This window comes from Pocillopora verrucosa, chromosome 14 (assembly GCF_036669915.1).
Source record: "Pocillopora verrucosa isolate sample1 chromosome 14, ASM3666991v2, whole genome shotgun sequence".
In the NCBI taxonomy this organism is placed as follows: domain Eukaryota; kingdom Metazoa; phylum Cnidaria; class Anthozoa; order Scleractinia; family Pocilloporidae; genus Pocillopora; species Pocillopora verrucosa.
Window position 1 is genome coordinate 17,496,331 of NC_089325.1, and position 15,000 is coordinate 17,511,330.

General features: G+C 42.2%; 3 protein-coding genes across 3 annotated transcripts; all 3 read left to right on the forward strand.

Moving 5' to 3' along the window:
- Nucleotides 1-7,645: 7,645 nt before the first annotated feature.
- Nucleotides 7,646-8,827, forward strand: LOC136278294 (uncharacterized). The gene has a single exon (XM_066161806.1). The coding sequence runs from the start codon at nucleotides 7,646-7,648 to the stop codon at nucleotides 8,825-8,827; it is 1,182 nt and encodes a 393-aa protein (XP_066017903.1).
- Nucleotides 8,828-10,710: 1,883 nt separating this feature from the next.
- On the forward strand, nucleotides 10,711-11,586 carry LOC136278295 (uncharacterized). Its single transcript, XM_066161807.1, has one exon. It carries the CDS (start codon nucleotides 10,711-10,713, stop codon nucleotides 11,584-11,586), a length of 876 nt encoding a protein of 291 aa, XP_066017904.1.
- A 1,073-nt stretch (nucleotides 11,587-12,659) lies between these two features.
- Nucleotides 12,660-13,376, forward strand: LOC131772787 (uncharacterized). Its single transcript, XM_059088745.2, has one exon. It carries the CDS (start codon nucleotides 12,660-12,662, stop codon nucleotides 13,374-13,376), a length of 717 nt encoding a protein of 238 aa, XP_058944728.2.
- Nucleotides 13,377-15,000: the final 1,624 nt, after the last annotated feature.

The following is a 15,000-nucleotide window of genomic DNA, read 5'->3' on the forward strand; positions in this document are numbered from 1 at the left end:
AAACTGTTCTTGCAATAACAAACTAAAAACAGTAAATATTATGAACATTGTTATAGAAATCTTTTCGAAAGTTAAAATATTCACATATACATTTCATGAGTATGAGTTATGAGTCTGAGTTTAAATTGCAAGTTTGAGTTTGCATGCAGTTAGTTTTACCCTAATTTGCTTGTGGTTAGCTTTCATTTGTTGATAAGAGTGACACTATGGGTGACCAACTAGGAATATGCTTCCCTGTGTTGTGGGCTTTTCTTTTCCTTTTTCTTTTTTCCATCTTCCATCACGAAATTTGTATCTTTTCAGGCCCTTCCATTCTTTCCAACTTGATGTTTAAAGAATAACTTGAAATTTTAACTAGTAATCAAAACTTCAATTCAAATTCCAAATTTCCAACTAAAACTAGAATTTTTTAACTCAAACTCAAAATTTCTGTGTATTTCCAACTCGTTAATTAAATACACTTGTCAAACAATTCAGTCTAATGCCTCAAATGACCAAGGCAGCTCAAATGACTGAATTGCCTCAAATGACCCAAGCAGCTCAAATGACTGAATTGCCTCAAATGATCCAGCCGCCTCAAATACCTCAATTGCCTCAAATGATCCAACCAGCTCCAGTGACTGAATTGCCTCAAATGACTCAACCAGCTCAAATGACTGAATCGACTCAAATGATCCAACAAGCTAAAATGTCACAATTGCCTCAAATGACCCAACTGGCTCAAATGACTGAATTGCCTCAAATGCCCCAACCAGCTCAAATGATTGAATTGCCTCAAATGACTCAACCAGCTCCAGTGACTGAATTGCCTCAAATGACCCAACCAGCTCAAATGACTGAATTGCCTCAAATGACCCAGCTGGCTCAAATGACTGAATTGCCTCAAATGACTCAACCAGCTCAAATGACTGAATCGACTCAAATGATCCAACAAGCTAAAATGTCACAATTGCCTCAAATGACCCAACTGGCTCAAATGACTGAATTGCCTCAAATGCCCCAACCAGCTCAAATGATTGAATTGCCTCAAATGATCCAGCAGCCTCAACTGACTGAATTGCCTCAAATGATCCAACCAGCTCAAATGACTGAATTGCCTCAAATGACCCAAGCAGCTCAAATGACTGAATTGCCTCAAATGATCCAGCTGCCTCAAATACCTCAATTGCCTAAAATGACCCAACCAGCTCAAATGTCTGAATTGCCTCAAATGATCCAACCAGCTCCAATGACTGAATTGCCTTAAATGACTCAACCAGCTCAAATGACTGAATTGTCTCAAATGACCCAACCAGCTTAAATGCCACAATTGCCTCAAATGACCCAAGCTGCTCAAATGACTAAATTGCCACAAATGACCTAAGCAGCTCAAATGACTGAATTGCCTCAAATGATCCAACCAGCTAAAATGTCACAATTGCCTCAAATGATCCAACCAGCTAAAATGTCACAATTGCCTCAAATGACCCAACTGGCTCAAATGACTGAATTACCTCAAATGCCCCAACCAGCTCAAATGATTGAATTGCCTCAAATGCTCCAGCAGCCTTAAATGACCCAACTGGCTCAAATGACTGAATTGCCTCAAATGATCCAACCAGCTCAAATGACCGAATTGCCTCAAATGACCCAACTGGCTCAAATGACTGAATTGCCTCAAATGATCCAACCAGCTCAAATGACCGAATTGCCTCAAATGACCCAACTAGCTTAAATGCCACAATTGCCTCAAATGACCTAAGCAGCTCAAATGACTGAATTGCCTCATATGATCCAACCAGCTCAAATGACCGAATTGCCTCAAATGACCCAAGCAGCTAAAATGACTGAATTGCCTCAAATGACCCAACCAGCTCAAATGACTGAATTGCCTCAAATGACCCAACTGGCTCAAATGACTGAATTGCCTCAAATAACTCGACCAGCTGAAATGACTGAATTGCTTCAAGTGATCCAACCAAATGCTCAAATGCTACAATTGCCTCAAATGACCCAACTGACTCAAATGCCTGAATTGCCTCAAATGACCCAACCAGCTCAAATGACTAAATTGCCTAAAATGACCCAAGCTGCTCAAATGACTAAATTGCCTCAAATGACCTAAGCAGCTCAAATGACTGAATTGCCTCAAATGATCCAGCCAGCTCAAATGACCGAATTGCCTCAAATGACCCAACTAGCTCAAATGCCACAATTGCCTCAAATGACCCAATCGGCTCAAATGACTGAATCGCCTCAAGTGACTCAACCAGCTCATATGACTAAATTGCCTTAAATGACCCAAGCAGCTCAAATGACTGAATTGCCTCAAATGACTCAACCAGCGAAAATGACCGAATTGCCTCAAATGATCCAAGCAGCTCAAATGACGGAATTGCCTCAAATGATCCAACCAGCTCAAATGCCACAATTGCCTCAAATGATCCAACCAGCTCCAGTGACTGAATTGCCTCAAATGATCCAACCAGCTCAAATGACTGAATTGCCTCAAATGACTGAACCAGCTCAAATGACTGAATTGCCTCAAATGATCCAGCCAGCTCAAATGACTGAATTGCCTCAAATGACCCAAGCAGCTCAAATGACTGAATTACCTCAAACTACCCAACCAGCTCAAATGATTGAATTGCCTCAAATGACCTGATCAGTCAATTATAGCCAACTGCCTTAAATGAACCAACTGATTCAGATGACTGAATTGCCTTGAAGGACCAAATCAGTTCTAGTGATGCAACTGCCTTAAAAAGACCCAGCCAGTTTAAAAGACTGAATTGCCTCAAATGACTCAACCAGTTCTAGTGACCCAACTGCCTCTAATGACCCAATCAGTCAATTAAAGCCAACTGCCTCAAATGATCCAACTGGCTCAAATGACAGAATTGCCTCAAAGGACCAAATTGGTTCCAGTGACCTAACTGTTTCAGATGACCCAATAATTTCAAATAACATTTACTTTCTGAAACAGCAGAACCTAACATGTGGCCATCAGCGAAAAATGGCTTAGGGGTTGTCGGTGCGAGATGGACATGGAGGCTGAAAATACAATTAGTATTGCCTTGCGCGTCTTAACAAAGAGCAACAAGAACAGATATAACTCCTATTGCTTAAAAGCGGGTTCCTCTTTTTGAAACTGTTAAAGGACTAAAAGAATACCTTGTTCAGAGAGGCGGAGAGGAACTTAAACCAGCCATGACTGGCGAAGATTTTACGCTTGGTTACTTTGGTGAGGGAAACAAGAAATTTACGATCAAGTCAGAACTTCAACTGGCCGAGGCTTTATCATTGGTAAAACGGGGGATGGTTACGTTGTGGGCGGACCCACATTTATTTACCTAAACCTGGAAAACCACAGGGCCACAGTTCAGCGTTGGCAAAGAAAAGAAAAGGTATGTCACAGCGCGCACTGAAAAAATTCTTACTCTGATTGTATTTAATTCTTCTCGTGCTTGTTTCCTTTTTTTTCACTTGATTCAAGTATTATTTTTTTTTGTCTAGCGTCTTCTGTTCCTGACGATGCCGAGGAAGACGAGAATAGTTATGAACATCGCCTGTCAAGGCTAAGAGCAAATCATAAACTGCCCGAGTTTAAACTACGGTGCTGGGCGAGAATGTTGGTGAGCAACTTTGAATTTCCCGCTTTTGAGTAATGCAAAACTAATGGACTTCATCCGATTGCCGTCATAGTGTTTCCTAATGTTTTGTTTCAGTTTTATGGTGCAAAGCTATACCGTGTGCCCAAATCATCTCCTTTAACATTTTTCTCTAGATTATTTGTAATTTCACATGAAAAGTTTCCTCATTATTTAGTTTACGAACTCCACGTGCCAACTCCTTTTTTTTAATTTATGCAACTCTTGGGGCTTTTACCGCTATAAAATTTCGGACCAAAAATAAATCTCCTAATTAAATAGCTCTTGCAAATTAACGGTAAGAAGAGGAATTCGTTATAATGACCCACAGTATTTCATAATAGTGTTTTTGCTGAAATTTTTATTTTCCCGACAGAGACCATACATGTATTTTTTTAAAAATGAAGTTGAGTTGAAAATGAAGCGCTCGTTACTAATTAGTCAGGGAAGGCATACACTGAATACAGCTAATAAATTTATTGTTGCATACTAGGTAAACGGCACACATGACAGTGAAGATGAACCTCCGGATTTGCCATTTATCACAGGCAAATCGAATAGGGTTAAAGGCCGAGCACCAAATACAACTGACTGCAAAGCTCGCCACTCAACAGCTGATGGCGCTGAGAGTAAGGTGATTAGCATAAGAAGTTTACTAATTCTGAAGCTGTTAGAGCGGTTTTCACTTGACTGTCGTAAAACCAAAACCAAACTAAATACACTAGCCAACCAAAGGGCGTAGTAAAACCAAAACCAAACCAATTCCTCAATTACTTTTGACAGTCAAGTGAAAACCGCTCTATCATCTTTTTTTAGCATTTGTTTGCTTACGCTCGGTTTTTGTTCTCTCTTTGTAGATCTGCATGCGAAGTGCTACTTTGCAACAACTGAAGGATTTGAAATCACTTAATAACGATGGTGTCATTTCAGATGACGAGTTTGTTGGTCAAAAGGAGAAACTTCTGAGAGAACTCAGTGCTCTTTAAATTTACAATAATGCCAAGATTGTAATAAAAGATATTTTTTGAGAGATTAAAAATATTCTGCGTGATGAATATAGTTTTTCACTTCTTTGTCAGAAAAGCTTACCGAACCCAACGGATGGCGGTAACGACTATGAGAAGCTGAGGAAAAAGCTGAACGACTACTTCAAACCCAAGAAGAATAAACACCACGCAATGTATGTATTCCTCAAAATGAGACCAGCACATGGCGAAACAACGAACGCGTACGCTGCACGTTTAAGAGAGAAAGCCAACGACTGCGAATTTGAAGCAAACTGCGATGAACGAATCCTAGAACACCTCATCCAGACAACACAGAATCGTTCGCTAATCCAGAAGGCTATCAACAAGAAATGGGATTTAATACAATTCCTCACCGAAGCTGCACAAATTGAAGACACAACACTTCAAATAAGCGACATGAAAATTCCCCAAGATGTGAAGAAGGTCGGAAGACAGTCTGGAAAGTGGCATCCGCCCAAGAATGATGGAAAAGACAAGAAAAAGCAACCATGTGGATACTGTGGACAAACAGGCACACACGAGGAAAGCAAAAACTGTCCAGCATATGGGAAGAAATGTATGAAATGCCAGAAGTTTAACCACTTCAGCTCAGTATGCAAGTTCAGAGGACCTCCCAACAGCAAGAAAAGCCATGGGCACAAACACAGTCGAAAACCACCAGAAACCTCGAGGGACAAGCACCGTGTCAAGCTAACCACAGAAGAAGATGCTGATAACTCAACAAGTTCTGATGACGAATTTTTCTGCCAAGCTGTACGTCATCTTAAGCAGGTGAAGAAAATCAAAACAGATAACGAGAGCAGAACTGTGTCAGTGAAGATAGAAGATGTTGATGTTAGAGTTGAGCCGGACAGTGGTGCAGAGGTGAATGTTATGGACGAACACCAATTCAAGGCATTGGCAAATCGATCAAGTGTAAAGCCAACACTTCATCCAAGCAGAGTGAAGCTGAGTACCTTACAAAGTGAGCTTCCCGTGAAAGGAGAATTCACAGCGACCGTAAGGAACCAGACCTGCGGAGCAGTCGCAAGATTTGTTGTGGTCAGGGGTAGAATCAATTCCCCACCGCTCATCAGCAAAGACACCCTCAAAGAGCTAGGTATGCTACAGATCCGCGAAGACGGCTCTTTCGCCGAGACCAATGACCTGAGAATCCAGGAAGAGTTGCCAGACATCAAGAGTGTCAAGCAAGCTGTAATACTCAATCCCGAAATCAAAGCAATCACTGATCGATACAGCGATGTATTCAAGGGCATTGGGAAGATACGAGACATCAAGAATGGAAAAGAGTTCTATGCTAAATTCAGCATGAGACCAGAAGCTGCCCCTGTAGCCCAGAAACCAAGACCAGTCGCATATTATTTGCAAGATCCCTTAAAGAAATGGCTTGAACAGTGTGTAGAAGAGGAGATATTTGAAGAGGTGCCTGAAGGTGAACCAGTAACATGGTGCTCTCCATTAGTAGTTCAGCCAAAGCCAAAGTTCAGCAGCGTAGATAAGGAAGACCTGGAACCACACATGATTAGGGCCAGCGTGGACCTCAGGATACCCAACCAATTCATGGAGAGACACAGGATAACCCAAGGAACGGTTGTTGAGGACTTTATGTACAAGTTCCACGACTGTACCATCTTCTCCAAATTTGACATGAAGCAGGGGTACCACCAACTGCTTCTCGATCCAGAATCCAGAAAAGTCGCTACCTTCAGCACACCATGGGGGAACATGCGACCAAAACGTCTAATCTTTGGAGCAAAAGCATCGCAAGATCTCTTTGATGAAGCTATCTACCGAATTTCCGGAGACATACCAAGGTGCCTCAACCAGCGCAATGATATCCTGATAGGAGGGAAAGACATAGAAGAACACAAACATTGGAAGCCGTTCTATAGAGAGCAACAGATTATGGTGTCACTTTCAACCCTGAGAAGTGCCAATTCGGAGTGGAAGAGATAGAGTTCTATGGGCACAAGTTCACGAAGAACGGATTAAAACCAAACCCAGAGAAGGTCAGAGCTGTGAAGGAAAGCAGCCCACCAGAATCGAAAGAAGCTGTGCGAAGCTTTCTTGGCATGACTGGGTATTTATCAAAGTTCATCCCCAAATACGCATCACTAACCGCACCTTTGAGACAGCTGACCCACAAAGATACGAAGTTCAAATGGGGAGCAGAAGAGAATGAAGCATTTGAGAAGCTCAAAGCAAGCATAACAAGTGAAAGCACAATGGCGTACTTCAACCCAGCCAAAGCTATTGTTGTGAGAGTTGAAGCCAGCTACCATGAAGGACTATCAGCCGGATTATTCCAGGACACAGGCAATGGCTTACAGCCAGTCCGCTTCATTAGCCGCAGCATGACTGACACCGAGAAAAGATACAGTCAGACAGAGAAAGATGCCCTCTCCATACATTGGGCAAAGAACAGATTCAGCATTTACCTTCTGGGAGCGCCAAAATTCAAGATCATCACAGCTCACAAACCATTACTTCCATTGTTTAACAAGGCAGCCATGCGACTTCCACCAAGAATAGAAAAATGGGGAATGGGAATGCAAGATGTCGACTTTGAGCTAATCTATGAACCTGGAAAGGATGAAGCCGATCCACTTGACTTCCTGTCGAGACACCCTTTGCCAGAAACTGGAAAGGATACCATAGAGAGAGTGATCAAGTACACGGTGACAGCCGAACATGCTGTTGTTGTAGATCACATCAAGGAAGAAACTCTCAAAGACACCCAGCTTCAGAAACTTTCCATCAGAATACTCACTGGAGATTGGGAACAACACAAGAAGGACCCAGACATTGCACCATTCTACCTCGCATTTGCATACATTCTGAGATCACATGAGATAGCAAGTCACGTGACTTCGAGCTCAGTGCGAGTTTGATTTTGGGCAAGGTTGCTTGGAGCACTAGTCGCTCCCACAAAATTTTCAGAAATTTCATCCATTTCTCGTTCAGAGCCTCAAGCCGAAGATATTAGCGATGTCAAAACAATCTGAGGACGATCTCCTCGCCGACGAAATTGAGGACGATCTCCTCGCCGACGAAATTGAGGACGAGGGCGAAGAAGACCAGATAAACAAGGATTCGCTACCCGACGAACGCAACGCAGTGCCTGCACACGCTTCACGACAACTCAAGGACAAAACAGCCGCTTCCTCGGAAGAAATTAGCCAACTCACCCACGCAATTCTAGGCCTGAAGAAAAGCCTGCCAGAACTCATCAATTCGCTGCGGGGAGAGACAAAAGACAAAGGAAAACGGCCGGCGAGCAAATCTCCAAACGCTGTTCCCGCCAAAAAAGCAAAAAACAAAGATGGCGAGGCGAGAAGCTCCACGAGCGCCTCCGACCAGTCAACTGACTGCGAGAAACTCTATGACTCTGTCTTAAACAACAACAGTGATGAGTCAGAGCCAAACACCACTCGTAGTGGTGATGAGGATGATTTCCTCTCGGAACTGGTAAAAGAATACGAGTCTGACGATATCGTGGGCGATAGCCTCGAAAATGAGAAACTAGCCAAGCTAGTTGACAAAATGTTCCGCTGCAAACTAAGCGAGAAAAATCTCAAAGACCAGCTTGAGAGGCAGGAGAGACCAGCTAATTGTACTACAGCCAAGCCTCCCAAGGTAAACCCGGGCATTTGGCGTCGACTGAGAGAGCCAACTAAGAAGAGGGATTTACAATTTTTCAAAATACAACAAGCCCTCACAAAAGGCATCCTGCCAGTTGTCCGAATCACGGACAAGCTTATGCAGGCAAAATCGCTTAATGCTGATGAATGCCAAGAGCTAAAGAAACAGGGGCTGGAGGCCATGTCCCTCCTCACTCATGCCTCTTATGAAATAAACATGCAGCGCCGTCTTCTACTGAGACCAGATATTGGGAGGGAATACTCCACTCTCTGCTCCTCCCAATTGCCATTTACAGATTTTCTCTTTGGAGATGATCTACAAAAGCATTTGAAAGATATTGGCGATCAAAACAAAATCGGGGCCAAGATCACCCCTTATTATAAAGGGCATCGCCCTTCTCCAGGAAGACCTGGCAATAACAGCTTTAATGGCTATAAGCAGTCAAAAAACTGGAGAGGCAACAACTTCAAACCTTGGAAATCCAAGAACAATGCTAAACGGGACAAGACAACCCGGACAAGCCAATAGAACACTTGCTGGCAGCTACTAGCACAGTAAGTATATGTTCGCCTCTTTGTACCAATGTATATATTGCTGGAAACATAGCTAAGCATTTCAGTGCTTGGCAGACGCTCACGTCTGACCCCTACATTTTACGCATCGTTAAGGGTTACCAACTAGAGTTTTGCAACCCTCCTTGCCAGGCGCTCACCCCTAGAGCTGTCAAACTTTCTTGTAAAGAGACAGATATTGCTACTACTGAAATTAACAAGCTTTTAACTAAAGGGGTCATTGGGAAAGCTACTCATGTTCCTGGTGAATTTATCTCAACAATTTTCACCAGGCCCAAAAAGATGGGTCTCACCGTCTTATTTTGAACTTGAAAAAGCTAAATGAGCATATTGAGTACCATCACTTCAAGATGGATTCACTGCCTAACGCACTTCAACTTATGAAGCCTAATTGTTGGATGGCTGTCTTAGACCTAAAAGACGCATACTACTCTGTTCCTATTAGGACTGAGGACAGAAAATACCTTCGTTTCGAGCACGAAGGCCAACTTTATGAGTTTGTTTGCCTTCCTAATGGCCTCTCTAGTGCACCCAGAATTTTTACCAAATTGTTAAAACCTGCCCTTGCCAAATTAAGGGAGGATGGGGTGCTTCTAGTAATTTACATTGATGACATTATACTTTTTGCCGATGATCCTCAGACATTGGTCATATTTATACAAAGGGCTATTACATTGTTGCAGTCTCTGGGATTCACTATCCATTCTGATAAATCCCAACTTGTCCCATCCCAGAGAGTCAATTTCCTGGGTTTCATTTTAGACTCGGTTGTGATGACAGTCTCTATGAAATCAGACAAGGCTGATAAAGCGAAATCAGCCATTTTACAGCTCCTCAGAACGGAGCAGCCTCTTATTAGAGAGGTTGCATCTGTAGTTGGGCAAATGGTGTCATGTTTTCCTGGAGTCAAATATGGCCCACTGTATTACCCTGCTCTTGAAAATGACAAAACTGATGCTTTAAAGACGAATGGGTGGAACTTAGATGACAGAATGCTCATCTCTGATATAGCTAAGAAAGACATGTCTTGGTGGCTTTCAAATATTGACAATGATCCATGCCCTGTCCGGCCTATGAAATACAAATTAACCCTTAAATGTGATAGCTCTCTAGAAGGATGGGGAAGTGTTATTGAAAATTCTTCCCTTGCCGCAAATGGGCGATGGTCCCACAGTGAGAGTATGTGCCACATAAACTATTTGGAGATAAAAGCAGTCCTGTTTGGCCTTCAGTCCTTGTGCTCAGACTTAACAAACTGTAACATCAAAGTATTGTCTGATAACCAAACTGCGGTTTCCTACTTGAGAAATATGGGTGGCACTCACTCTCGGGACTGTAATGAGATTGCAAGAGAAACTCTTATGTGGTGCAAAGACAGGGGCATATCCTTAGCTGTCACCCATTTACCTGGAAAACTTAATGTTGAAGCTGACCTAGCAAGTAGACAATTTCATGATGACACGGAATGGTCATTAGACACTCATGTTTATAACAGCTTAATTACTAAATGGGGTAATCCTGAGATTGATCTTTTTGCATCACAGTTGAATGCAAAACTGCCCTGCTACGCAGCATGGAAACCTGACCCATGTGCTCATTTTATTGATGCCTTTACACTTGACTGGTCTGTGTGTAAACTTGTTTACTGCTTCCCACCTTTCAATGTTATTGGGAAAGTACTTCAGAAGATAATATTCTCTGAGACAACAGCAATCCTAGTTCTCCCCGACTGGCCAACACAACACATCCCCTCTACCCCAAGCTCCGACTGATTGGCTGTCTTGTGTCAGGAAATCCCTCCAGCTGCAAGGAATAACTGGTGAAACTTTGAACATTATTATGGATTCTTGGAGAGAAAGTACCCAGAAGAATTACAGATCCAGCATATCAGCTTGGATAAATTACTGTAAAGAACAGAAGATCAGCATTACAACACCTTCATCACCACAACTGTTGAACTTTCTAACTCTTCAGTCCAAAAAGCTTAGCTACAGTGCTCTAGGGACCACTAGAAGTGCTCTTTCCTCCTTCATCAATATTGATGGCTTCAAAGTAGGAGAACACCCTATTATTTCACGTTTTATGTCGGGTGCTTTCAACAGGAAACCAACTTTCCCCAGATATGTGGAAACATGGAACCCCCAAATTGTTCTCAGCCACCTCAAGGGCTATCCTGACACCAAGGAAATGTCTCTGAAGCAATTGACTTTGAAACTGACTATGATTTTGGCCTTAGTTACTGCACAACGAACACAGACTCTTAAGTTGCTGTCAATCAATGACATGCAATCTAAAGATGGAGAATATGTTTTTCAAATTACTTCCATTCAAAAGCAAACAAGTGCTCATGGTGGCCGGCAAAGACACCTGCCACCTGTTGTGTTGAAGAAATATGACCATGATAAAACTCTTTGCGTTTTTACATTGTTACAAGAGTATCTTATTAGAACTTCTAACTTAAGGGGTTCATGTTCTCAACTCCTGATTTGCCACTGCAAGCCTCATGGGCCTGCTTCTAAAGACACTATTTCTAGGTGGCTCAAACAAGTTATGCTTGACGCTGGAATTAATACTTCTGTTTTTAAGCCTCACTCCACCAGAAGTGCAGCCACTTCTGCTGCAAAGTCAGCTGATGTTCCTCTAGATGAAATTATGACCACAGCTGGCTGGCGTTCAGCTCTGTGTTTGCTGTTTATTATAACAAACCACTGTTAAATGATAGTTCCTTTGCCAACAGTGTACTGGGAAAGAATTAGTGCCTTGGTAATAAATGCCATGCTTACGTTTCCTTATCTGGAATGTGTATTCTTTATTTTTTTGAGAGCCCTATAGAGCTCTAAAATCTCATGTGATCTCAGAATGTATGCAAATGCGAGGTAGAATTGAATAATTAAACGAGACTTACCTGTAAGTTGAAGTTTGATTGAGATTCTACCGTAGCATTTGCAGAAATGAAGAGATCACATCCCTCCCTTCCCCTCCCCCTGTTCATATCATCCTATGGTGTTGCATACACCATATATTTACTATTCATCTATGGGGTGGTCTACAGGACTCCTCCAAAAAAAAAAAAAAAAATACGCTTTCAAGACTGAGCTCGAAGTCATGTGACTTGCTATCTCATGTGATCTCTTCATTTCTGCAAATGCTACGGTAGAATCTCAATCAAACTTCAACTTACAGGTAAGTCTCGTTTAATTATTCAATTTTATAGTGTACAGAATGAGTTGTACGTAGTCAATGACCTAATCTTCAGGATGAATCAGATCATTGTCCCAACAAGCCTACAGAGAAAGGTCATCAAGGCAGCACATCACCTGGGACACCTGGGAATGACAAAAACAAAGCAGATGTTAAGAGCAAAGTATTGGTTTCCAACCATGAACAATATGGTAGAGCAGATCATCGGTCAATGTTACGAATGTCAGGTAACCACAAAGCAGCACAGACAGGAACCCATCAAAGTCAAAGACATACCAAAGAAACCCTGGGATGTCATATCTGTAGACTTCAGCGGACCCTATCCTGACGGTCATTATAACCTAGTGGCCATTGACAAGAGAACAAGATACCCTGAAGTCATGAAGACTCACTCGACAGCATTCCAGCTGACCATGGAAAAGCTCAAAACCATGTTTGCCACTCATGGGACTCCAAGACAGCTACAAAGCGATAATGGACCACCAATTAACTCCAGAGAATTTGCCAAGTTTGCCAAAACAGAGGGATTCCACCATCACCGAGTTACCCCAGAACACGCACGTGCTAACAGAGAGGCGGAAAGCTTCATGAAACTACTGAATAAGACTGAGCAGATCGCTCGTCTCAATGGGGGAAAAAGCAGTGTAGCTGTTCAAGAGATGCTAACAGGCTATCGCTCAACACTGCATCCTGCTACTGGCGTGCCACCATATGAAGCCCTAATGAACAGACAGATCAGAACCAAACTAGATCACCAAGCAAGGGAGTGCAATGAGAATCTCCGTGACACAGCCATCGATAAGCGGGATGAGAAATACAAAGATAAGATCAAACAGAATGCCGAGAACAGGAACACCAAAGAGCACAATTTCTTAGTCGGAGATCATGTCCTGTTGAAACAGAAAAAGAGAAACAAATGGTCTACCGCATTTGAACCAGCATTCTACAGAGTAACTCGAATAGACGGATCAAGCATTGCAGCAAAAAGGATCACAGATGGACGCGAAGTGTACCGTGACACAAGCCAGTTCAAGATTGCTAACTCACTGATCCAGGAAAACACCAGCGAAGAAAATGAAGACCAGGAAGAACAAAAGAACCAAGAGGATTGGAGAGAGAAGAATCTACTGAATGCCAACCCTCACTTAGTCCAGGAGGAGACTAACGAAAGCAGCGCAAAGGAAGGAGCTAAAACCAACACCAGTGACAAAGCGGACCAGAGCAAACAACCTATGCCAGCAGCCGCGACCAGACCAAGGCGTGATCAAAAACGTCCAGAGTATTTGAAAGACTTTGTCACCTAAAGACTATACTTTAACTGTACCTAACATGAAACAGAAAGGACTGTGCTTTAAAATAGCATGCCTAGTCTAAGTTAGGACATGTGTTTTAAGTTGCGTTGTTTTTGTGTCTGCTGCATTCGCATGCAGACACAATGATAAGCTGTAAAACGCGCGACCACTACTTCATATAAGATAAAATCGCGGATTTTCTCTTGACGTTTCACCGTGGATTCCATTTCGTGACATGTTACATGAAGTATTCTCAAAGTGTAATACTTTCGGTAGCCTGTAATACTTTCGGGTGTAATACTTTCGGGTTAAATTCGTTCCTCTGGGGAATATTGGAACCAATCCGATTTGAGAAATGGACAACGCCAACAGCTCGTGGCACACAACTAATTTCTGGAAAGACTCGGAAGCAATCAAATACGAGAAAAGGAAACGTCAACTTCGTCAACAACCATGTGCTTCCGTTCAGCTTTCGAAGGAAGAGGTGCGCCATCTTGTTGTATATTTCACGTGAGCTTATTGCAGTGTTTGTTGCTTGCTAGGTAAGTGATCTTTTCGTTTTTCATCTTTGTGATGGATTTCTTAAAGGGTATTTTGTCCATTTGCCACAGCATTCGCACTACTTGTTTGTCCGGCCGTGTGAAAGGTTTTGAAAGATGCTTTGAAGTTGTAGATCGATGGAAGCTTTCTTGGCGCCAACAGCATCACCACTCGGCGATATTGCGAGTGCCTTGGACACAAAATAAGCTTTATGAGCCCCATTTGGGGAAAAGAAAGTCCCTTCGGGGAATAAATGAGCCCCATTTGGGGAGAGAAAAGCCCATTACGGGAATTATTGAGCCCCTTTTGGGGATTATAAAGCCCACTGAGGGAAATATGCCCTGTTTAACCCGCTGTTTGGGAAATGAAATCGCCCCTAAAGTGAAAATACCTTTCACTGGCCAGACATTTGCGAAAGCTGTTGCAATTTTTAACCTACAAGGGAAGTGTAGAAGTACAATTCATGATATTTGTTATCTAAGGATAGTTTCTAACAGATCTTTAAAAACAGATGTAAGATTTGTTGTGGGAGCTTCCATTGTTGATGTACCGCCATCGAAAGAATTCCACAAACATTCCCCTCGGAAAAATTCCAAGTTCGTTAAACAAGTAAAACGACATAGAGACCGAGAGCCATCTAGAATACCTGTGAAAAAGGTCCTAAATTATATGAAAAAGAGAAAAGCTAGAAGCAAGCTAAAGTTTATTTTTAAGAAATGTACCCCTAAATCTTCAAGATTGTATGACTTGGTTACTCACTATAAATTGTGGTATATACGGTATTTACAAAAATGCAACGCTTTTATTACTTCCTTAGTCAATTTTAAAAGACTGGCAACAAAAAAGTCAAAAAAAAGAAAGCAAACTAGTAGCTGTTGTTCAGGTAAAATTAAAAAATCAACTTGCCCGGCTAAAACATATTGCGTATCAAGGATGAATCTTTTGAGATCAGGTGACGTTGAATTAAATCCAGGTCCTGAACAGAATGTGAACAATCAGACCAATTTGTCAGTGGATTCCTCAACATTGCTTAACTTTCGATTAGGACAGTTAGGATTGATAGCTTTAGATGTGGGTGGTGCAGGTGACTGCTTTT

Excerpts from the sequence above, each read along its gene's own strand:
- LOC136278294 (XM_066161806.1), top strand. The coding sequence starts at position 7,646 with ATGTCAAAACAATCTGAGGACGATCTCCTCGCCGACGAAATTGAGGAC.
- LOC136278295 (XM_066161807.1), top strand. The coding sequence starts at position 10,711 with ATGGATTCTTGGAGAGAAAGTACCCAGAAGAATTACAGATCCAGCATA.
- LOC131772787 (XM_059088745.2), top strand. The coding sequence starts at position 12,660 with ATGAAACTACTGAATAAGACTGAGCAGATCGCTCGTCTCAATGGGGGA.